The 25,835-nt window shown below is 40.9% G+C and overlaps 1 protein-coding gene across 2 annotated transcripts in view; it reads right to left on the bottom strand.

Annotated features, from left to right (window-relative positions):
• OSBPL11 (oxysterol binding protein like 11) overlaps window positions 1-25,805 on the bottom strand; it is an 88,002-nt gene extending 62,197 nt beyond the window's left edge. The window contains exons 1-2 of one of the 2 annotated variants that reach the window (XM_075556299.1): window positions 24,909-25,040; window positions 10,594-10,738 (exon numbers count right to left, since the gene is read on the bottom strand). In XM_075556299.1, coding sequence (XP_075412414.1) covers window positions 10,594-10,640 — 47 coding nt within the window. In that variant the 5' untranslated portion in view covers window positions 10,641-10,738; window positions 24,909-25,040. Of the gene's footprint in view, window positions 1-10,593; window positions 10,739-24,908 lie in introns of both variants that reach the window. The other variant, XM_075556298.1, reaches the window with a different exon arrangement.
• Between the last annotated feature and the right edge of the window lie 30 nt (window positions 25,806-25,835).

The raw sequence follows: 25,835 nt of genomic DNA, 5'->3' as shown, positions 1-25,835 counted from the left end.
AAGTCAGGTATCAAGTATCAAAAGATCCCAAACAAACAATTATATTGATGTGAATGAGGGGGGTTGGAATGGAGACCCAAAGCCCATCTATACACAATTGGATATCCCCCCACAGAAGAGTCACAAGGAAGGGACAATTCAGGGTGCTGTATAGCACTGAGGAAACACACATCATTCCTCTAGTTCCTGAATGTGACACCCCCCCAGCCCCCACTACCATGACCCAGGTCTACCTTACAAATCTGGCTAGACTGGAGTACACACATTAGTACAAATAAGAGCTCTTGACACATGGAATTAATGACAGATAAAACCCTCAAGAATAATAGTGGGAGTAGCGATATCATGAGGTATGGGGGTGGAGGGATCAGGGGGAGGGAAGGGGAAAAAGAAAAAAAACCTCACAAGGCTTGATATATAGCCCCCCACCCAGGTTAGAAATGTGGATGAAAGGAGACAACAGACTGTGTAAGACATGAAATAATAACAATATATAATTGATCAAGGATTCATGAGGGGGACAAAAGAGGAGGGAGGGGAAAAAAGAAGAGCTGATACCAAGAGCTCAAGTAGAAGAAAATATTTTGATAATGTTGATGGCAACATAGGTTCAAGGGTGCTTAATACAACTGAATGATGGATTGTCATAAGATATTTAAGAGCCCCCCCAATAAAATGCTAAAAAAGGGTCAAAACCAGTGTAAATTATATGAAACCTTAAGAAGCTAGTTGTACAAGTTTGAAAATACTATAGACCTAGACATGTTTTCTGTAATGGCTCAAGCTTTCTTCAGGGGCAAAATGTATAGGTTAACACATAAAAATCATATAATTCCCCAAATTCCATATCCACCGGACTTTTTTTACCATATTTCTTCAAAAGTGTCAAAATTATTAATAATATTCCAAATAGAAATATACATAGAAATATATAACTATATGGATATCTAGAAACATAGGTAGTACTTATAACTTATTCAAAGCTTCATTAAAGCTTAAATTCTGAAGCTTCATGCTGTTTGCAGATGAGTATGGATGAGAGTGATGGCCCAAATCCATTTGCAGAGTCTCCACATTAGATTACAGTTCTACTAAATTCCTTCTGACCATTAACCAGGAATGTAAACAGTATTGCCCTCAGGCAGAGTCCACTGGAGAGTGGATTACTTCCACCTCTCCAGACAGCCAGGGAGGGGCAGTCCTAGTGTCCTTGATGGACATCACCTTCCTGGGCTTCAGACCTTCATGAGCCATGGCCTGAATATCTTGGTTGGAAAACCCTAGGCTAATCTTGTTAACTCTTCTGTCTAAAATACTGTACATGTTCTCCCACCTGTAACTATAGTGTACTGATGTGCGGCCAATCATGCTCTGTGGCAGTTTCCATGTTCTTAGTGCTCTGTATCTCAGCAAACCCTTGGATGCCATTGTGACCTTGTGGCAATGGTCTCCCTCATCCAGATGATTTACCTTTGTCTTTTCTTAGTCCCATTTAGGACTTAATTAATGTTCTCTTTAAATTATATTTGAGATTGGAGTCTCTTTTTATAACCTAAAACATCAACCTATAAAAGGCCTAAGGCAGCACACCAAATTAAATTTTTCCTCAAAGTATCAAGATAGCTCATAATTCACTATTTGGGGACTTTCCCTTTAGGTTAGGTTCTCTACACCAGACCTTCATCATTATAGAAGTATCATTTCATGGCTATTAGTAATAAAAAGATTATAATTCAATTATAGTGTAATTCCTCTAGTCCTAAGAAAAAGCATGTATTTACATGTAGCATTTACAGGAAACTAATGCACCAGGGGTTCTCTTGGTTAAAGCTGTATTATGTGCAATGTTATTTATATAAAAATATGGCATTATTCCAATATATGTGAATTATGCGAAGAATCTATCCTAAAAACTCAAATATACTATATGTGAGATTAATGAAATTTTAATTTAATAAAGCATAATGTGCTTTAACTTTGTCCAATCTGTAATTGTGAACTTGTGTGCAGGAAGTCATGCTTCACAGTGGAAGTCCGTTTCATTCTGAATCTTGGTATAAACTCAGCCTCCACACAAGTTCTGACTATCTAAGGTAGCTAGGAGGCAGAATTGACAGTAAAGAATTAAAATCTCAAACCCCCCAGAGGCAGTTCTAGTCTACCCTGTCCTATAGGGTGGCTATCAATAAGCTACTCTTAAGAAACTCAAAAGAACTAACAAGAAAGGTTGGCAGGGCCAGAAGTCCCTTTTTACTAGCCCATCCGCCTGCACCAGCACAACCAGATAAGAAGGAACTCGGCGGCCATCTATGCAAATAGTAACACTTTTTACATATATTATAGTTCCCAGCCCATTTATTTAGAGGAGCTAATTGTGGTGGCATCATGGGTTACAAGTTGGGCTGCTAACCACAAAATCAGCAGTTCGAAATCAGTAAGCCAGTTACTGCCTTGTGTGTTTTTCTGTATAGAGAAGTCGGAATAGGTGGAATTATGGACCTGTTTTTGAAGGCACCCATAGGAGAATAAATTTATGACTGAGAGAATTTGTTTGCAGCCATCTCTGACTGAAGAGACATGTTTAAATATGTTTTGTTTGGAATAAACCTAACTGGGACCATAATAGAAATACTTTTTGACTTACCCTCATATGCATGTATAGATGTATGTGTATTAAATTATGTAGAAATTAAAATATGCAATTAAAAACTAAGTATATTTTTATTATATAAACCAGACGTTACCAGGTTACAAAGAACCAACTTAAGAGCATGCTAAACTTCCCACAACTGACTGCATAGAACCGTTCCTCAGGCCCTCCCTGAGTCAAGGAGTCCCTGAGTCAAGGAGTCCGAGTCAAGAGGAGTCCCTGAGTCAAGAGGAGTCCCTGAGTCAAGGAGTCCCGACTCCTCGTTGAAATGGAGCATGTATGCCATCTGGTGGCTCACACAGGAAATTTAGTGACTAAACAGCTTTTATGCATTTTTCCTTTCTTCTATCTACCTCCTTAAAATTGAGCTATTACATAGCTGAGTGCCACTAAACCTCATGCTTTGCTCCCATTTAAAAATGTAGCATTCTTATAGAAGAGTTTTAATATACTTGCAATAAGAATAAAATCTATTTTTTAAAGTGGGTGTAAACATTTCTTAATTACACTACACTACTATTCTTAATTATATCATACTTACTACTTGAAAAGAATGGGACTTCCAGAGTAGTTCATTATGCTCAGACAGAACTTGTACATGGATCAAGAGGCAATTGTGTGAATAGAACAAGAGCATACTGCCTGGTTTCAAACCAGGAAAGGTATGGGTCAGAGTTATATCCTCTCACCATACCTGTCCAATCTATATTCTGAGCAAATCATCAGAGAAGCTGGATTATATAAAGAAGAATGTGCTATCAGGATTGGAGGAAAGCTTATTAACAATCTGAAGTATGCTGATGACACAAACTGGTTTACCGAAAGCGAGGAGGACTTGAAGCATTTGCTGATGATCAAGGATTGTAGCCTTTAGTATGGATTACAAATTCATGTAAGGAAGACCAAAATCCTCATAACTGGACCAATAGGTATCATTATGATAAATGGAGAAAAGGCTGAAGTTGTTAAGGATTTTGTCTTGCTTGGATCCACAATCGGTGCTCATAGAAAGCAGCAATTAAGAGATCAAAAGACATATTGCATTAGGTAAAATGCTGCGCAAGACCTCTTCAGCGTATGGAAGAGCAAAGATGTTACTTTGAGAACTAAGGTGCACCTGACCCAAGCCATGGGATTCTCCATTGCATCATATGCGTGTGAAAGTTGAAAACTGAAAAAAGGAAAACCATAGAAGAAGTGATGTATTTGAACTGTGGAGCTACAAATGAATATTGATAGTACCATGGACTGCTAAAAAGGCAAACCAATCTGTATTGGAAGAAGTTAAGGCCAGAGTGCGCCTTAGAGGCAAGGATGGAAAGACTTTGTCTTACATACTTTGGACATGCTGTCAGGAGAGACCAGTCCCTGGAGAAGGACATCATGTTTGATAAAGTGGAGAGGAGGCAAAAAAGGAGGAAGGCTCAACAAGATAGATCGACCCAGTGGCCTCAACAATGGGTCAGGCACAGGAACAATTGTGAGGATGGCACAGAACAACCATATAGGGTCTGGTCCCTATGGGTCAGAGTCGACTTGATGGCACCTAACAACTATTCCGTGTTCTGTGTGTATTAGAGCTTATATTTTGAACACCTTGCTGATAAAAATAGATAGAACAAATGGTCTAGAAACATGTATTTTATAACTTATTCAAAACTTGATTAGAGCATAAATTCTAAGCACCCGGTTTACAAAGGCTACGGTCAACAAGGAAAGCCCAGAATCCCATTTTGTTGAGTTCCAATATAGAGTTAAACTCCACTGAACTCCTTCTGACCAGCAAACATGAATGTGAACAGTCTGGTCCACTGGACTATGGATTACCTCCACCCCTCCCTCCCCCAGCACAGGAAGGGGCAGTCTCCATTGGGGTTGTCCAGGTGTGTCCTTGACGGAGATCATAGCATAGTACTGAGGGGTCAAAAGGCCCTGGGCCAACCTGGTAAATTCTTCAGTCTAACACAATGTATGTAATCTCATTCCGATTTGACTTCCGTAGTCCCACTTGTAAATGTGACATATTGCTTTGCCAATCATGCTGTGTCAGTTTCCTTTACCCTCTTATGTTCTTGTAAGCCTCCAAATCTCCTGGGATGCCAATTATACCTTTTAATGGCATTCTCATTTGGATGTCTTTGTCATTGTTCTATTTAAAATTTATTTTTAAAATGCTCTCCTTAAAGTATATTTAGGTTTGGGGTCCCTTTTGTATGTTGTTGTTGTTGTTGTTAGGAGCCATTGAGTTGGTTACAACTTAAAATGACTGTACAACAGTGTGAAAACACTACCCAGTCCTGCACCATTCTCACATTGTTGTAGCCACTGTGTCAATTTGTCCTGTTGAGGCCCTTCCTCTATTTTCTCCAGGGACTGGTCTCTCTTTACAACATGTCCAAAGAATGTGAGACATAGTCTCACTATACATGCCTCAAAGGAGTATTTTGACTGTACTTCTTCTAATACATTTTTCTTTGTTCTTTTAAAAGTTCCTGGTACTTCCAATATTCTTCACCAGTACCAAAATTTAAACACATCATCAATTCTTCTTTGTCTTCCTTATTCTTTTTTTTTTAACATTTTATTAGGGGCTCATACAACTCTTATCACAATCCATACATATATCAATTGTATAAAGCACATCTGTACATTCTTTGCCCTCATCATTTTCAAAGCATTTGCTCTCCACTTAAGTCCGTGTCTACCTTATTCAATGTCAAACTTTCGCATGTATATGAGTCAACTGGATATGGCACACCTTAGCCCTCAAAGTAACATCCTTGCTTTTCATCGCATTCAAGAGGCTTTATTCAGCAGATTTACCCAATGCAATGCCTCAATTGATCTATTGACTGTTTCTTCCATGAACATTGGATTAAGGATCCAAGCAAGACAAAATCCTTGACAACTTCAACCTTTTCTCCATTTATCAGTATTGCCTACTGATACAATTATGAAGATCCTTTTCTTCTTTATCATTTTATTGGAGGCTGGTACAACTCTTATCACAATCCATACACACACTCATTGTATCAAGCATATTTGTACATTTGTTGCCATAATCATTCTCAAAACATTTTCTTTCTACTTGAGCCCTTGATTTCAGCTTCTCATTTTGCCCCTCTCTCCATGAACCCTTGATAATTTATAAACTATTATTTTGTCTTATCTTACACTGTCCAACGTCTCCCTTCACCCACTTTTCTGTTGTCTGGGAGGAGGTTATATGCAGATCCTTATAATCGTTTCCCCCTCTCTACCACACCCTCCCTCCACCCTCCCAGTATCGCCACTCTCACCACTGGTCGTGAAGGGATCATCTGCCCTGGATTCCCTGTGTTTCCAGTTCCTATCTGTACCAGTGTACCTCCTCTGGTCTAGCCAGATTTGTAAGGTAGAATTGCAATCATGATAGTGGGTGGGAGGAAGCATTTAGGAACTAGAGGAAAGTTGTATGTTTCATTGTTACTAAACTGTACCCTGACTGGCTCATCTCCTCCTCACGACCCTTCTGTAAGGGGATGTCCAGTTGCCTACAGATGGGCTTTGGGTACCCACTCCACACTTTGATACCTCTTGATCACACAGGTTGGTGTGCTTCTTCCATGTGGGCTTTGTTGCTTCTGAGCTAGATGGTCGCTTGTTTACCTTCAAGCCTTTAAGATCCCAGATGCTATATCTTTTGATATCCAGGCACCATTAGCTTTCTTTACCACATTTGCTTATGCACCCATTTGTTTTCAGGAATTGTATCAGGGAGGTGAGCACACCATGATATGATTTTTTTGTTCTTTGATGCCCGATAACTGATCCCTTCAGCATCTTGTAATCACACGGGCTGGTGTGCTTCTTCCATGTGGGCTTTCTTGCTTCTGAGCTAGATGGCCGCTTGTTTACCTTCGAGTCTTTTAAGATTCTAGACGCTACATCATTTGATAGCTGGGCTCCATCAGCTTTCTTCATCACATGTGCTAATGCACCCGCTTTGTCTTCAGTGATCATATCAGGAAGGTGAGCATCATGGAATGCCAGTTTAATAGAACAAAGTATTCTTGCATTGAGAGAGTTCTCTGTTTTCTTTACATTGAGTTGTAATCCATACTGAAGGTTGCAATCCCTGATTTTCATCAGCAAATACTTCAAGTCCTCTTCACTCTCATCAATCAAGGTTGTGTTATCTGCATACACAGGTTGGTAATAAGCCTTCTTCAATCCTAATGCCACATTCTTCTTCACAGAATCCAGCTACACTGAACATTTGCTCACCATACAGACTGAATAAGAATGGTGAGAACTTGCAACCCTGGCGCACACCTTTCCTGAGTTTAAACAGTGCAGAATTCCCACATTCTGTTCGCACAACTGCTTTCTGATCTATGCTTAAATTCCAATGAGTGTTCTGGAATTCCCATTCTTCTCAAGGCTATCCATAGTTTTTATGATCCACAGATGAATGTCTTCGCATAGTTAATGAAACAGAAGTAAATAGCTTTCCAATAATCCCTGCTTTTGACTATCTGACATCAGTAATGATATCCCTTGTTCCATGTCCTCTTCAAATCCAACCTGAACTTCTGGCAGCTCCCTGTCAATATACTGCTCCAAGTGTAATTGAATGATTTTCAGCAAAATTTACTTGCATTATATTAGATTGTTCTAAAAATCTGTGCATTCACATGGATCTCTTCCAGTCAATTGGCCAAAGCTCTCTTCCAAATTTTCTGACATACACAGTAAGTGCTCCATCAGTTTGCTGAAACATTTCAATTGTAGGAGCCTTGGTAGCACAGTGGTTATTTGCTGGGCTGCTAACCTCAAGGTGAGAAGTTTGAAACCACCAGCCATTCAACTCAGCAGGAGAAAGATGGGGCTTTCTATCCTTGTTAAGAGTTAGTCTCCCCATCCTTCATCAATTAAGTCCACAAAGAAGAAGCACACCACCCTGTGTGATCCAAAGATAACAATAACAAAATCCAAATATGAGGAAAGTATCAGAGCTTAAATTGTAAACACCCAATCTGTAGAAGGGTATGGAGAAGGTAGGAGCCCAAAACCCATCTGCAGACTCTTTAGTCAGATTACGCCTCTGGCAGATCCTCTCTGGCCACAGGCCAGGGACTTCAGCAGCTTTACTATCAGACAGAGATTATTATCAATGTGACTGTGTGGATCCAACCATGGAATGATACTTAGTCAGCTGACCTCTCTTTTGACCCAACCTGAATTTGCTCTAGGCTCAAATATTTCTCACTTGTTACACGACAGAAATTTCTTCTCTGGCTTTTTAACTATTGATGGTGGTCTTGTCTTTCTTGCTCTTTATTTTTATACTATTATTATTACTTTCTTCTTGCCATTTTTTTTATTGTTTCTGTTCAGTTTCCCAGTTTGTAAAGCACAGAAACAAACCTGATGTAATGCTTTATCAGGGATGTGGGGTATAGTGGGGAGGGTGAGAGGATTTGAAACAAATTCAGGAAGGGGAAGGGAACATTAGAACTGATTGTGATGATGTACTTAAAACTCTTTTAAAAAGTGATTTAACTATGGAAATGTATGATATGTGAATACTAACTACATCAAGAAAACCACACACACAGACACAAGCCAAACTTGACCAATGGTTACTGTGTTAGTCTGGGTATTTTAGAGAAACAAATCTACAGACACTCTTATGTATAAGACAGAGTTGTATATAAAGGTTAAGTGCGCATCAAGAAAACATCCCAACCCAGTGCTGCCCAAGCCCACAAGTCCAACATTAACCCATTAACCCATATGTCTGACACCAATCCACAAGGTCCTCCTCCATCTCACAAAACACACACTATGATGCTAACTGCAGGAGGAAAGCTGAGTCAGTGAATGTGTAAGCATCTCAGTGTTGGCAAGGGTCTCCACACGGCTGCTCCAGCACCCAGGGCTGCATCGGGGTAGGTCCATGCAGCTTCTCCTCAGGGATGTCTTGCAGGAAGGAGCCTTGCCAGCTAAAGCAGGGAACTGGCTAAGGCAGCTGCACCCTGGTCCGACCGTAAGAAAGCAAGAGACCCAAGAACTAGAAAGGCGAGGCTTACTGAGCCATTTATCCCTTCAGCCTTCAATTAACTCCACATGGGTTTACAGGCCAGGTTGGCACAATAAACTAACTACCTCAGTTACCATGGGTGCAAGAGGAAGAGTTGTTGCTTAAGGGGGATTGAGTTTATGTTAATGGTAGCAGAATAATTTAGAAAAGGATCAATAATGGTTGTACAACACAGAGTATAATCAATGGCACTGAACAATACATGTAAAAGTTGTTGAATTGGAGAATATTTTGTTGTGTATATTTCTGCCACAATTAAAAATAATTACACGAATTACTGTGAGTGTAAGGAAGAAGAAAATGCTCTAAATTGATTGTGGTAATGATTGTATAACTTTTCTTGATATGACTGAACTATTGAATTGTATGATATGGATGAAGTGCCAATAAAAGTGAATGAATACATACACACACAAAATTTTGAGGTGTCATCGAGTCGAGTCCAGCTCATAACAACGACATCTGACAGAAGGTGTCCACAGGGTGTCGTGGGCTGCAATCTTTACAGAAACAAATGGCCAGGTCTTTCTCCCATAAAGGTGCTGGCTGACTGGCTTGAACCTTCTAGTGCCCAAGTGTTTAATTGCCTACAAATACTAGGTATTAAATAAAAACAACCCAGAAAATAAAATAGTTTGCTGTATAATTTAAATCAAAGAAAACTCTATGGATTTTTATATAATAGTGTACAGGAAACATTTGAATTCTCATCAACCCAATAACATACGACATATGCTATCAGGAAATAGGCACTCACATATATGGTTAGTAATACTGCACATTCCACCTGAAGGAGACTGTCTTTTAAATTTGTAGACTGACTCAGTGATTACATGCCTGGATATTTTCCACACAGATATATTCATATCCTTGCAAGCTGGCATGTATACATTTTAGGTAGCATCATTTGCAATAGCAAAATCTTATTAAAAAATTAAGTCTATCAATTGAAAACTAATGAAAGGTACAGAACAATGCATCCATAGTGTGGTAGTTACATAATCTCATGTCAACTTGAGGGTATTAAGAGTGAAGGGATGGAGTCTAGCCTGTCAATCAGGTCACAGCCTGATGATGCCTCTTTGTGGGTGTGGCCTTCTCATGAGGATTCTGGGAACTTCCTCTCTTTCTCCTGGAGGCAGGCCACATTCTCTGTTTCACCTTCTGGACAAGCCACTTGGAGAGAGCTGGAAGAGCTACATGGAGACACGAGCCAGCACTGAGAATCTTTCACCACCATTGGATCCACAAGACTTTTCACTCACAAGTCTTTGATCTTCCTGCATTTTGCATCATTGCATGTGTTGTGCGAATCTGAAGAAGGATTCATGGACTAGTGTTGGAATTATGGGCAAATATTAGACTTTATGGACTTGATCTGGACTGGACTGGGATGTTTTCTCAATATAAAGTTGCTCTTTTATATAGAGCTCTCTCTTACACAGTATATGAATGTCTCTGGATTTGTTTCTCTGGTCAACCCAGACTAAGACACATAGTATGATATCTTTTGTGGTACAATTAAAAGCAGGGTGAGCACATACTGTTTCCTTAATGCTTTACCTTTTTCCCTGAAAGCATACATAAGAAGCCAAGAGTGGCTACTTCTCTGTTGGAGAGGGAGCTGAGTAATTGGGCAGAGGAAGAAACTTTTTCATTGTATACCTTGTACTAGTTTTCTGGTCAAGAAACAGAAGATAGACTTCAAATTTTTAATTAGAAAGATTTCAAATTTATATTAGCCATAAATATGTATAACAGCTGCAAGATGCATGCATGTATGTATTTCTTAGTAGAACTGAGGATACAAGTTCAGGACTCTATTCCAGAAGCAACTGTTAGTTGCATTTCATCTCACCATTTAATCATTCTCTTCCCATTTCCTCTCGCCCTCTTTTTTCTCATCCTTCCAAGCAGCAGCTGTAGCAACAATAGAATAGAGCTTATACTCTTCAGCAGGGAACTTCCAGCCAAGTAATCTCAGGAATGGCTATGGTAGTACACTACAAAAGGCAACCCAAACTCATAGTCAGGGTCAAAATGAGTGGAAAATCACATACCATTGCAACACAGTAAACCAAAACAAAAACCTTTCTTTCAGAAAATTAAATTGGTCTTTAAACTAAAAACCAGGTGATTCCAAGTACTGATATCTTGATGATCCCAAGTGAGTCAGACTAAGCTGTGCTCCACAGGTTTTCAATGGCTGACTTTTCAAGTAGACAGCTAGATCTTTCTTCTGACTTGGTAGATTTGAACCGCCAACCTTTTATCAGGCAGTGGTGTACTTAACTATTAAGCATCACCCATAAATTGCCTCAAAACTCAGACAGTCTTTGTCAGTCAGTTTAATCAAGCATTTTAGTTTTTAAGTTAAATCTGAGTGAGTGGATACAAATTATGTTATCATGTATAATGAATACAGAAGCTAAGCTAGGGAAGAATGAAAGGAAGCTTTTTCTCCTCAAAGTGGACAACATTCTCCACTATTTCCAGTTCTGTATACAAAATAAGACTAGAAAGAGAAGATACAATAAATCTATAAACCAATGTAGCTCTTAAATATCTTTCAATGAACTGATGTTTAAAGACAAATGAAGAATGGTAGTATCAATTATCAAGACCACTCATTAAACAAATTAATATTCAACCCCAGCCTCATGAAGCTGGGGTAGTAGAGTCTCCATAATTATCTTTCAGACAACTCTTAGATTAAAAACAAAATAGCACATACATTAAAAACAACTATCCTCACCCACAAATTGTATTATTACTACAATACACTGGAGAGGGACATGGTGGCACAATGGTTATGCATTGGGCTGCTATCTGAAAGGTCAGCAGTTCAAAATCACCAGCCGCTTCATGTCCATGGGAGAAAGACTGGTCTTTCTATAGTTACAGTCTCCGAAACCCACAGGGGCAGTTCTACCCTTTCTCCAGGGTCACTATGAATCGGCAATGACTCAATGGCAGTGAGTGAGTGAGTGAGTGAGTGAGTGAGTGAGTGAGTGAGTGAGTGAGTGATAATATGCTGGAGTCCCAGAGGAGCAGTGAATGATAATATGCTGGAGCCCCAGTGGGGCAGCTGCTAAGTGCTCAAGTGTGCTCACTGAAATTGGCAGTGTGTTTGATTCCATCACCACTCTGTAAGAGAAAAGTTGTAGCAGTCCACAACTCTGGAACAGTTTAGTGCAGTTATCTGTCCTCCTATAGGAGAAACTATGACTAGAAATTCACTAAAAGGGTAAAGGGCTTTTTCATGTTGGTGCATTGTTTTTAAAACATACTAAATAATAGAAAGCTTAAAGGACCAAATTATCAAAATTTTTCAGATAACGGTCCTACTTTTGATAAACATATAAAGATTTACTATGCAAGGCCCAAACAGAATGAGGTGCTGTCTACTGAGTCATTTTTCCTTATTGCAGCTTATAGAAAGTGTTTGTACCCAACATTAATGACTAACACTAAGAGAGTTCTCCCACCCCAGCAATTCTTTCTTGATCTAATACTTCTATGAGAAATCTACTGAAAATTCTGCCAAATTTAGGCTCCACTTAGAACTTCATATCTGCACATAAAACCAATCAGTCTGAAAGCTCTTTGTAGTTAGATGCTGTCTCAAAAATTATTTTGTGTAAATAAAGCTTAACTTAGAAAGGGATGGCTATAATTCCTGATTAACTACTTGGTGAGGATCTAATATTTTTTATAGCTCAAGGCAAAAACAAGAGTTTTAAAATACATTATTTTCTTGTAAGCAGGCATCTAAGACGCAATTATTGGTCTCTCCCCATCCAGAAGATGAATGATAAAAGTCTAAAGGCACATGACAACAATAACTACAATAGACTAATTAGTCCAATGGCCCATGCAAACCTCAGTGTGCACAGTCCTAAGACTAGAACTAGATGGGGCCTGGAGACTTCTACCAGCTGCTCTGAAAATGATCACTTTAGAACAGTGGTTCTCAACCTTCCTAAAGCCATGACTCTTTAATACAGTTCCTCCTGTGTGGTGACCCCCAAACATAAAATTATTTTTGTTGCTATTTCATAACTGTCATTTTGCTACTGTTATAAATCGGGAAACCCCTGTGAAAGGGTCGTTCAACCCCCAAAGGGGTCATGACCCACAGGTTGAGAAGCACTGCTTTAGAAGGTCTTCAACAGAGTGGGAATAAATGTTGACCAGAGCTCAAAATCATATAAAAGAGAATGGTCAGACACACTTGTGGGACCCCCAAGGCTATGGTCCTTAGTCACGCTCAAGACTGGAATTGAACTCAAATAATCAAAACACTTGAGTCCTGGTGGTACAGCAGTTTGAAACCACCACCTGTTCCTCAGGAAAAGACTAGGCTGTGTACTTCAGTAAAGAGTGACAGTCTCAGAAACCCACAGGAACAGTTTGACCTTGCTGTGCAGGGCTACTCAGTGGCTCTAAGTTTGGTTTAATCAAAAAGGCAGCATTTACCCAAGACAAAAGATGAATAAAGTAATAATTGAAACAGAAAACACAGGAAGGATGTGGGATAATTGATGGTACATTGGGGAATTAAAATGGATGAGCTGAAACAAAATGTGTATCAATTATCGGATGTGAAACTGATGATCTGCTCTGCAAACCTTTGCCTGAGTATGGTGAAGAAAGCTGATGGTGCTTTCAAAAGATATAGTATCTGGGGCAGGGGACCTCAAACTTTTTAAACGGGGCCAGTCCACTGTCTCTCAGACCCGTTGGAGGGACGGACTATAGTTTTAAAAAAAACTATGAACAAATTCCTATGCACACTGCATATATCTTATTTTGAAGTAAAAAAATAAACAGGGCAAAAACATCTGGTGGGCCGGATAAATGTCCTCAGCGGGCCTTGAGGACCCCTGGTCTGGGGTCTTAAAGGCTTGAAGGTAAACAAGTGGCCATCTAGCCCAGAAGCAAAAAAGCCCTCACCCGCCTGTGTGATCACGAGGTGTCAAAGGAATCAGGTATTGGGCATCAAAGAACAATAAACTATTATTGTGAATGAGGAGTGCAGATTGGGGACCCAAGGCTCATCTGCAGGCAACTGGACATGGCTTTGCAGAGGGGTCGCAGGGAGGGGACCAGCCAGTCAGGGTGCAGTGTAGCAATGATGAAACTCACAACTTTCCTCTAGTTCTTAAATGCGTCCTCTCTCCCTAACCCCTCCCATCATGATCCCAATTCTACCTTACAAATCCAGATGGACCGGAAGATGTACACTGGTACAGATAGGAACTGGAAACACAAGGAATCCAGGATTGATGATCCCTTCAGGACCAGTGCTGAGAGTGGCGATACCAAGAGGGTGGAGGGAGGGTGGGGTGGAAAGGGGGAACCGATTACAAGGATCTACATATAACCTTCTCCCTGGGGGATAGACAACAGAAAGTGGGTGAAGGGTGATGTCGGACAATGTAAGATGTGACAAAATAATAATAATTTATAAATTATCATGGGTTCGAGGGAAGGGGAACAGGGAGGGGAGGAACAAAAATGAGGAGCTGATACCAAGAGTTCAAATAGAAAGCAAATGTTTTGAGAGTGATGATGGCAACAAATGTGCTTGACACAACGGATGCATATATGGATTGTGATAAGAGTTGTAAGAGCCCCCAATTTAAGAAAAACAAAACACCTTGGCCTAAATATAAAAATAAAATAGAATACATTATTTTCCTGGAGTTTATTTGAGAGACAATTTCCTCCAGGATACAAATTATGTGATTTATCAAAAAAAGACTACGGTGCATGTTGTAATATTAGCCTGTATATTGCAGTTTTGATGGAGTTCCTAAATGGTGCTACCTTGGTTGGCTGCTAGCCAAAAGCTTCAAAAGCGTCCAGAAGTGCCTTGGAAGAAAGGGCTGGTGATCAACCTACTTCTGGAAAAATTAAAAAGTCACTAAACTCCCTTAGGAGCACAGTTCTACTCTGACACACATAGCTGGGGTCATCAGAATTTATTTGGTAGCAACTGATTAGTTATCAGTTTTATCATACTGTAACTTCTATGGAAAATATAAACTCAGGCTGACTATATAAAGCTACACAGCAAAAATTTAAGAAAACAAATTATATCATAATAACCCAAATCTTGCTCCTCAAGGCCTGGTATGGTTTTTAGTAGAGTTTGGGGCAATTTACAGAGCTTTCAACTACATGCCTATAAACTTTTTCTCTTGTTTTTACCACTATCTATAGTAAATGTCAAGACGTGCTGATTGCTCAGTGGTTAAGTGCTCATCTGACAATCAAAAGGTCAGCAATTTGAACCCAGCAACTGTTCCAAAGGAGAAAGATGTGGCAGCATGTTTTTGGAATAATTCAAAGTCTCTGTCCCAGCATAGGGTCACAATCTGACAAAATCAACTCATTGTAATACGTTTGGTTCTTTAGACAGCTGTAAATTTCAAGCAAACATTCTATTTCCCTCTAGTTCTTATAGGAAAAAAAAGCAACACATGACTTTTATCCACCTGTAAGACAATAAAATAGTGATTTAAGACTGTTCTAAAACAAGTCTTAAAAGAGGTAAACAATAGGTTATATTGGAGCAGATCTCCTTTACCCACTGGAAAATAAGTACTGTTTCATATAACTAAATATTTTGTTGCCAGGCCTAACAACAAAAATTATTTCTGTACTACACACTTGCAGAGACTTTTAACATTTACTGGAAAGCTTAATTTAATTATATGCTAATGATTAAATGTTGTCAATACAAAGATGACTGTGTTTTCAAAGTGGTTTGCCAGCATATAGTCCAAATTCTGATACACCAGACCCATCACATATCCTGATTTGTCTTTCACTTCCTCCTTTGGTCTGTCTCCTCTGCTCATTTTTAATAAACAGGTGGCATATTTGCAGATTTATAAATTTTCCTAAAAGCTGACGTGAAAATATAAAATGGAAACATACACATTTTATACACTCTGAACATTCATTATGAAAAAAGAAGGGTCGATGATTAAGGCATCCATCTTCACTGTCCACCACTGTCTGTCAGTTTGTCTAACTGTGGGGGCTTGGATGCAGCTGTGCTGCTGGAAGCGATGCCACCGTTATTTCAAACACAAGTAGGGTTACCCATGATGGACACATTTCATTGGAGCTTCCAGATAAGACACATGGGCAATTAGGTGATAGGAGACTGTAACTTCTGTCTTGCTAGCAAGGGCTTGGCAATCTACTTCTGAAAATCAGCCAATACAAATCCTATGAATCACAGAACACTGTCCACGTCTCCAACTCACTTTGGGCAAGTTACTGAGAGGATGGACGGTTTATCGCTGGAGGATACCGTGATTGTTAAATGGAAGGCCAATGAAAGTGCAGGACAACCTCAATGACATGGATTGACACAAGTGTTGCAACAAAGGGCTCAAACATCAGTGGTCACAGGACACCTACTTTTGTTGTTCTGAAGGCATGCACCTTAATATGGTAGCAACTGAGTGCTTCAGAGTAGAGGGTCAAAGATATTTGCTGCATGAGTTAAAACTCTAGCAAATTATATGGCCGTATATGTATTCTACTAGTCTTTGGATTTATCAATAATTACTCATTCAGTTAGAGAATTTAGTTCCTATTAGTAGACTATATAAATTAGGTAAAAAGTTACTAGCTCTGTAACTTTGGCTAGCTCAATTTGACTCATTTTCTTAGGATGAAAATGGAGATACCCACACTTCTCTTCCCTCAAGAAAACATTTTGATACCAGGGAGGCAGTTGTCTGCATTTCCAATATCCCCGTGTCTCTAAGAGCAGGCTGGGTGAGCCACCTAAACAATCTGACAACTTAAGTTCTACATACCTAATACCAAATGCATTATTTGACTCTCACAATCAGCTTCTCCTGTAGACTTCAAATCTGGATGACTTGGAGTCAATTCTTGCTGTCTTCCCTCTGTTACCTATTTCTATTGTTTCTTTTTCAACCTACTAACACCTTCTCTTTATGAACTCATGTAGAAACAATTTTCATTGATCTCTTGGTAGATGCTTACTATTCCCAACATTCAAATCTGATCTGAAACCCGGCTTTAGGAAGGAGTTCCTCATACCGACCAGTCAAATCTATCTCAGTAGTAGTTAACTACAGGTTCTAGGGTCCGCAGTGTTACTGTCTGTGGTAGGGGCTACTGGCTTGGCCAGGGATGCTCTCACCTGCTGGTAGTCACACCCTGTTGTGGGCTGGACTGAGAGACTTGCTTTTAGTGAATAATGAAAAGTGATAGCACTTCACTTGGGTAATTAGGCTAGCAATCTCTTGCCCTATCACTTCTCACTGTGATAAAGCAAGATGCTAAACTATGAAGGGTTCCATGGAGAGATAACTCTAGTTATCAGCTCATGAGGAATGAGGCCTTTGCCCAATAGATGAGAAGGAACTGAGTTATGCCAGGAGCCAGAGGATGAACTAGGAAAGGGGTCCTTCCTGGTCAAGCCTGAGATAACTACTGCCTCATGAAAGAGGCACAGAAACAGTGAGATAATCAATGAGAGAAAAAGGGGAAAAAAATCAATGTTGTTTGGATAGATTAAATTTAGAGGCAATTTACAGTGTAGTAACAGATAATGAACACAATACAGTATCTTATTGGATATTTCAAAACAAATCCCTGGTACTTTAACAGGTTAAATATAAAGCTACCCCCGACACAACGGCTGGAGCCAAAGTGTGTGAACAAGTAAATGTGGTGAAGAAAGCTGATGGTGCCCGGCTATCAAAAGAGATAGTGACTGGGGTCTTAAAGGCTTGAAGATAAACAAGCGGCCATCTAGCTCAGAAGCAACAAAGTCCACGTGGAAGAACACACCAGCCTGAGTGAGCGAGTGGTCCCAAAGGGATCAGTTACCAGGCATCAAAGAACAAAAAATCATATCATTGACTGCACACCTCCATGATAGGATCGCTGAAGACAAATGGGTGCATAAGCAAATGTGGTGAAGAAAGCTGATGGTGCCCGGCTATCAAAAGAGATAGTGTCTGGGGTCTTAAAGGCTTGAAGGTGAACAAGCGGCCATCTAGCTCAGAAGCAAATAAGCCCACATGGAAGAAGCACACCGGCCAGTGCGATCACGAGGTGCCCAAGGGACCAGGTATAAGGCATCATGCAAAAAAAAAAAAAAGATATAAGTGTGTGTATGTATGTGTATATATGTGTATATGTATATATGTATGTATGTATATATATGTATATATATATCATATTAAATGAAGGGGGAAGTGCAGAGTGGAGACCCAAGGCCCAAGTGTCGACCAATGGAGATCCCCTCATAGAGGGGTTTAGGAGAGGAGATGGGTTAATTAGGGTGTGAGGTAGGATCGATGAAGAACACAGCTTTCCCCCGGATCCTGGATGCTTCCTCCCCCCAACTACCATGATCCGAATTCTACCTTGCAGGGCTGGATAGGACAGAGGCTGTACACTGGTGCATATGAGGGTTGGAGGTACAGGGAATCCAGGGTGGATGATACCTTCAGGACCAAGGGTGTGAGGGACGATGCTGGGAGAGTGGAGGGTGAGTGGGTTGGAAAGGGGGAACTGATTACAAGGATCCACATGTGACCTCTTCCCTGGGAGAGGGACAGCAGAGAAGGGGGGAAGGGAGACTCCGGATAGGGCAAGATATGACAAAACAACGATGTATAAATTACCAAGGGCATATGAGGGAGGGGGGAATGGGGAGGGAGGAGGGGAAAAAAAAGAGGACCTGATGCAAGGGGCTTAAGTGGAGAGCAAATGCCTTGAGAATGATTGGGGCAGGGAATGTATGGATGTGCTTTATACAATTGATGTATGTATATGTATGGATTGTGGTAAGAGTTGTATGAGTCCCTAATAAAATGTAAAAGAAGAAAAGAGAAAAAAAATGATTAGGGCAAAGACTGTACAGATGTGCTTTATACAATTGATGTATGTATATGTATGAACTGTGAAAAGAATTGTATGAGCCCCAATAAATTGTTAAAATTAAAAATATATATATTTAAAAATATATATATAAAGCTACCAAATCATTTAACAACTATATGAAAACATTTCTAAATTTAACTTTCCATATTTAGATGTGAATGGGAGTTGAAAAAAAAGGAAAAACTCTTTTAAGAAAGAAAATATCTCAAAATTTCAAATTAAAATAAAAATACTAGGAAAATGTTTACAGTAAATATAACAAAGAATTATCTACTGGGGGGACAGGGAGCACTAGAACTGACTGTGATTATACAACTCATTTTAAAGGCAATTTAATCATGGGGTGGGGGGGATGTTCTAAAATTATAGTAATGACTGTACAATTCAAATTGATATGATTGAACACCTGAACTATTGAATTGCACGATATGTGGATTAGGTGCCAAACACCCCAAAATGTTACTGATGAATGTGGTATATACACAAACTGTGATATATCCACAAAATAAAATATTACTTTGTTATAGAAAGGAATGAAGTAACGATATATGCTACTACATGGATGAATCATGAAGACATTATGCCAAGTGAAAGAAGTCGATAACAAAACACAATATATTATATGGTTCTATTTACATGAAATGTCCAGAAAGGCCAACCGATAAAGACAAAAAGTAGATTCGTGGTTGTCTGAGACTGGGTAGAAGAGATTATGGAATGATAGTTAAAGATGACAGTATTTCTTTCGGGTCAAAGACTGCAAGTCAACAGCTCTGGTTTGGTTTGGTTTAGAAAGCACAGTAAAGCTGACTGTGGTGGGGCTGCACAACTCTGTGAACATAATAAAAATAATGAACTGCATACTTTAAATGGGTAAATTGTATGGTATATAGATTATAACTCGATAAAACATCAAAAGAAAAGCATGACTAATCAGCAAACATGTGAAAAGAACTCTCAAATGGTCCATAAAGACAATGTTCTTGCTGGCAGAGCCCCTCTAGCCACAGGCAGGAGTCTTGAGTGGCCTAATATCAGGCAGAAACCACTGTAATTTTGATTGTGCTGGACTGAACTTAAAACTTGGCCAGTTCACCTCCCTATAGATCCGACCTGAATAGGTGTTCTGGAGCCAAGTATCTCTTACTTGTTCCATGACAAAATTCTTCCCTGGCTTTTTTAATGTTGATGCTGACTCATTATTTTTGTCTTTATATTATCAATTTATCCTTACCATCTTATTTCTAATATTTTTTTTCCATTGGGTTTTTCAGTTTGTGAAGCACAGGAGGAGCAGATGCATAGTGATAATAACTGATACAAAAGTTTAGAGGGGATGTAGGACTGGGGGATGGGTGATAGGGAGGGAACGGAATTCAGGAGTTAACACTAAAGGCAGGGGCCGGAGGGAGCACTAGAACAGATCATGATTGCACAACTCATTTTAAAGCTGACTTAACTATGGGGGTGGAAGGTTCAAAAACTGATGTGGTAATGATTATACAATTCTCCTGGATATGGTTTAATGATTGAACTATTGTACTATATGTAAGTTATGTGCTAGTGAAAGTGTTGGCAGAAAAAAAGACAATGCTCTGCATCCTACTTTGGTGCGTGGCAACTGGAATCTTAAAAGTTTGTGTGTGGCCATCTAAGGGGCAGCTATTGGTCTCTCCCTGACTACAGGAAAGAAGAGTAAAGAAAAGTGAAGATGCAAGGGAACCATCAGTCCAATGAATTAACTGGACACACAAACATTAGTACCTCGATACCAGAAGAACTAGATGGTGGCCAGCTATCACCACCAACTACTCTAAAAGGTCACATTAGAAAGTCCTAGATATGTGGAACAAGACACAAAATCATAAAAGAGATGAGGCTTATGGGTTGGTTAGGGACTAGTGGTACCCTGGTGCCCCAAGACTAGGGCCCTTAGTCACCCTTCAAGTCTAAAAATGAACTCACCATCATGGCTCAATTTTCAGCCAAATAGCAGACAGGTCTCTAAGGTGAGTAACACTAGGCAGGCAAACACCTTAGAATAATCAACAATTTAAGATCAAAAGGGCAACATTTACCCCAGGACACAGTTCAGAAGGCTTGAGAAAGAAGGACTAGAAACAAAACACAGAGGAAGTGGGATAAGTAAAGTTACATTGTGGGTATTGCAATCAATGAAAACAAACAAACACATATATGAACTGTTGAGTTAAACACTGATTCACTCTGTAAACCTTCACTCAAATGCACAATTAAAAAATTAAAGGAAAGAAAAACCCACCCACTGCTTTCGAGTAAATTCCAACTCTTAGTGAGCCTATAGGAAAGAACAGAATTGTTATAAAGGTTCTCAAGGCTGTAAATCTTTATGGGAGCAGACAGCCTCATCTTTCTTTCTTTCTTTTTTTTGGAGTTGAAACAGATTTTACTGAGGGAGGGAAAGAACTCCCAGGAGGGAAGGGAGAGCAGAGAAGCACAGGGGCATCTTGAGGCCCCCCGCAGCTTCCAAGACACAAGAGTTAGGTCAGGGAAATCACCCAGCCTCATCTTTCTTCGTTGGGTTTCAACATCAACCTTGCACTTAATGGCTCAATGCTTAGCTCAATGCACAACCAAGGATCCTATTCCAGAAAATAATTGGTCAAGAATAATTAGAATATTTATACCCTTTAACCATACTAATTTTATTTTTGAAATTTTCTCCTAAACTAATTAACCCTAAAAAGGGGAGATGGAAACAGAATACTTTTCATAAATATACAGATATATATTTCTCATATTTCATCCTCCTCTTAGACATCTACTAAAAATCATACCTAAAATAGCCAAACTCACTGCCATTAAGTCAACTCTGACTCACAGAGAACAGATAGGACAAGGCAAAATTTCCCCCTGTGGGTTTCTGTGACGTAACTCTTTATAGGAGTAGAAGCTTAATCTTTTTTCAGAGGAGCAGCTGGTGGTTTCAAACTGATAACCTCCTGGTTAGCAGCCCAATATATGCTGTCAGGGCTCCTGGATATGAAGACTATGTATAGATAGTATGAGTAACATGGTTTCAATTACGTAGAAATACGCAAAAATAACACGGTTACTAAATGCAGCCAGGTTGATTTTCCTAAAATACCACTTTAGTCCATCCACATCATTTCCCTAGTTAGAAATTTATAGCAGATCCCACTACCTATAGATTAGAGTCTAAAATGCCTTGGTCAGGCACTCAAGGCCTTGGGCCTTGACTTAGCTTAATAATCTAACTCCCTACAATTTCTTTTGATCTTTACATCAAGATTTTTTTTCCTATGAAATCATGCTTCCACACCCTTTTCTATCTGAACTGTGGGTGTTTCAGTTAATGTAGGCCCTAGGCCAACCCAGTTTTATTTTGATGCCCCAGTGTAATTACCTAACAGCAACAATTTCATTCCTGAGTGTCGTAACTCTACACCGAAAGCCACAGAAAAGAACAAGGTAACACAGAGAAAGCATGTAGAACAAGAAGAGAAGATGGTAGAGCATCACCCCAATTTTTAAAGGAAGAGTCAGTGAAAGAAACTGAGGGAAAAAATGTTAGAAAAAAACAGGGGGAAAAAAGCAAGAGCATTATAAATACATTTATAAAGGAGTGTCCCAGTCACCACTATGCATAAGATGAAAAAGTCTACTTCCATAAATATTTGCAGTCTCAGTTCTACTCTGTCCTATCGAGTTGCTGTGAGTTGGAACCTATAGAGAAATCAACTGAAATAAGAATCCATAAACACTTCCTGTATTTAGAAGAGATCACTCGTTCTCTTGGTTAAGTACAGAAGCCAATTGCCAGGGGTTGACTAATAAATGAAAGGTTAAAAAAAAAAAGGAGCCGCCTCTGGGTGGTAAAAACCGTTAACACACTCAGGCACAAACAAAAGGCTGAAGGTTCAAGGCCACCAAGAGGTACCTCAACGCAAGGGCTGGCAAGGTACTTACAAAAAAGTTAGTCACTAAAAACTCTGAAGATCACCATTCTTCTCCGACACACATATGACTCCAGGCCTCACAATCAACTCAACAGCAACTGAGGTGGTTTGTGTGGACGAAATAGGAGTTGGTGAGTGTAAACAGCTTTCCAGTAGAAAGGATTTGAGGTTTCTATTGTTATTATTTAGTTTTGAAGTCTAGAGATTGTGAGACAAGGCAAGGAGCCAAGGAAGACAGGACAGGCAAAAACTGCTTTGCTTAATCAATGTCATAGAGGACATGGGGTAAATTAAATTGAGAACTAGGTCAAAAAGATTAGCCTGGGACTGAAAAGTCACAATGAAATATATATATATGGCAAGGTATAAATGCAGCAGTGCCTGCATCCTTGAGGAAGAATTCCATATACCTACAACTTCCAGACACAGGGTTTTTGCCTTCAAGCATTAAAAAGAAACAAACCCTATTTTCTTTAAAACCATTCACCACTGTATAACAGAGTTCTCTGCCTTCTTAAACAGAGTGTTGGACATAATTTACTCTTTCCTGGAAGAGTGGTTACAATACTAGGAACTAGTAACATGTCTGGGCCTGTTCACTTTTCTAAATCTTCTTTGGATGTCCTACAATGTAGTCATCTTTGAGTTAGGTTTCCCCCTAATAACCTTCTTTCTTTATTTGTGTTTCCAATAGACTGAGTTGACTTATACAATTACTAAACAGCACCCCCCAAATAATGGACAATAGGCTCTGTATGAAAGTACAGGAGTAAAATACATGGTTTTATGACAATTCTCCCAAATGATAAAAAAACAAAACAAAAAACACCTGGGTCACTTTTCAGTTCAAATAGGATGTCAGGTGACTTGTCTCCCAACTAGCTAGAATATGAGTTTATCTTGCTTCCTTAAATCTTATCCAAAAAAATCCCCTGCCAAGTAATTACTATTTATCTAATTTGTGGTGAACCACCAAAGAAAAAAAAAAGCATCAAGCTGATTTGGAAAGTGCAGCCAGCTATCTCACAGTAACTACGCATCCTTTGCTGTCCTCGAGTCGTTTACCAATAAAAAGCTATCTTCCACATTAATTTCTGTATGTTAATAATATGAGTTGGAATCGACTCAATAACAGTGAGTTTGGATTTGGAGCTTATAAATTTTACACGTTATCTTTGCATACTCTACATGACAAATACAGAGTAGTGTTGTCCTTCACAAAATCGAACTTTCAAATGTCTCGCAAGAACAAACAGCACAGGCTACAAAATCCTAGCGTTAGGCGCATGCAGATACACAGTCCATTAGTCAAAGCTGAAGTCAACCTTTTACTTGTCCTACCAAGGGGCGCGATGACTTCGCTCATGATTAAGGTTCTGGGGCTTATTTCCCCATATGCAAAGGATCTAAACCCAAGATAAAAACAAAACTCTAAGAGACTATCTTCGGGTTCTTTCCATTCACATTAATGGGAATTAACAACAGGAGTTTCTCAAGACAGCCGTTAGTGGCAAGGTCAACCAAACTGGAACACTGCAGGTGCCCAGGCTTGGAGTCCCTCTGCGCCCTTGCCCGGGCGTTCCAAGGAACTCTACACGTAAACTCGGGGAAAGCAGGCAGCACAGTAGCGTTTGAGTTGGGCTGTTTAACTGCAAGGTCAGCATTTCAAAACCACCAACCGCTCTGTGGGGCCACGGAGGCTTTCTCCTCCAGGAGAGTTCGTTTCAGAACGCACAGGGGCACGTCTACCCTGCCCTATAGAATCACTAGGCGTCCAAATAGATTTCAAAGGCAGTGAGCTTCTAAATCAGAAACCCCGAGAACAAGAACTTTCTCTGCTTCATTTCCCCCCCCCCCCCCCCCACACACACACACCAGCTCTTAGCACCTACAGTTCTCGTCCTCACAGCAGAGGCAGCAGGCTGGCAAACGAATCACATACAAGAGGCAAAAAATTGATGTAGTTATGGAATTCAACCAGGAGGAGGAATACCTGTCAGGAAGTGAGCGATCAGGGATACATTTCTGTTGCCTAAACAACCTCAAAACAAAACAAAAAAACCTGTTGATGTACCTAGGTACAGTCGGAATCAACTCAAAGGCACCGAACAAGAGAGATCAGAGGTCGCAGAACCAAACAAGTGTCCACTGCTTCTGCAAGTCCGGGGACGAACGTAACCCTTCCACACAGCAGCCGTGCAGACGCCACCACAAGTCACCCCCAGCTCCAGGCCAGGAGCCCCCCTGGGAGAAGGGGCCATACCTGTACTGCCAGCTTTTGGCACCGCCGCGGCTGCTGCTGCTGATGCCGCAGCTGCTGTTGCTGCTGTTCTTGTTCGGGGTCAGCGCGGTGGCCAGCGCCTCCAGCTTTCCCTCGCTCTCCGAGACTTTCAGGCTGGACACTGGCTCTCCTCCCTGCATCTTCACCCCAAGGTCCATTGGCCCTTCTTGGGCCGGAGAGAACAGTTCGGTCGGGTAAGTTCCTGGGGTGGCGTTCGTCCACCCCTTCGGATGGGCGCTCAGCGGGAGCTCCCGGGCGAAGCGCGAGGGCAGGCGCGGGGACCGTCAAATGGTCCGCGCCGGGGAGCCGCGCAAGCCCAGCGGAGAAAAACTTTTCAGAGGGCGGACCGAGACGAGGATAGCTATTCCTTAAATCTTTCTCCGGCTCTCCTTCCTGGAAAAGGCAAGAAAGGCACGAGTCACCCTGCCCCGGGGTTTGGTGACATACTCAAAGCACAAACCGCCTGGGGAGGTCGCGGGCTGGGCTCCGGAGGGTGGGTGAGGACCCGAGGACCGCGGGCAGCGGCGCGCCCGCCCCGGCCTGACCTCTGGGCCGAGGGGCTGGCCCGCCGGGCGGCCTCCTCTTCGCCTCCAGCCGGTCCCTCAAGGGTGCCGTCCGCTCCAGCCACAGCCCCCAGACCACACCGCCCCGGCCCGCCCTCGCGCAGCCCTGCCCGGCAGCAAGGTGGGGGAGGAGGCCGTCCAGGGCGGGACGCGGGCTCCACAGAGTCGCCCTCCCGCAGGCCAGAGGCGAGCGGCTGGGGAGGGCTCCCTCAGACGCCCCTGCCCGAGTCCCCACGGGGTTCCCGAGGGTGAGGAAGTCCGCCTTCTCGCTGGCCCCAACCGACGGCCGCGGACCAGCCACCGCCCCACCCACAGCTCACCGCGGGTCAGCACCCGCCCGCTCGCC

The sequence above is a fragment of the Tenrec ecaudatus genome, chromosome 8 (assembly GCF_050624435.1).
Source record: "Tenrec ecaudatus isolate mTenEca1 chromosome 8, mTenEca1.hap1, whole genome shotgun sequence".
Classification (NCBI taxonomy): domain Eukaryota; kingdom Metazoa; phylum Chordata; class Mammalia; order Afrosoricida; family Tenrecidae; genus Tenrec; species Tenrec ecaudatus.
This window is presented reverse-complemented; position numbering and strand designations above follow the sequence as displayed.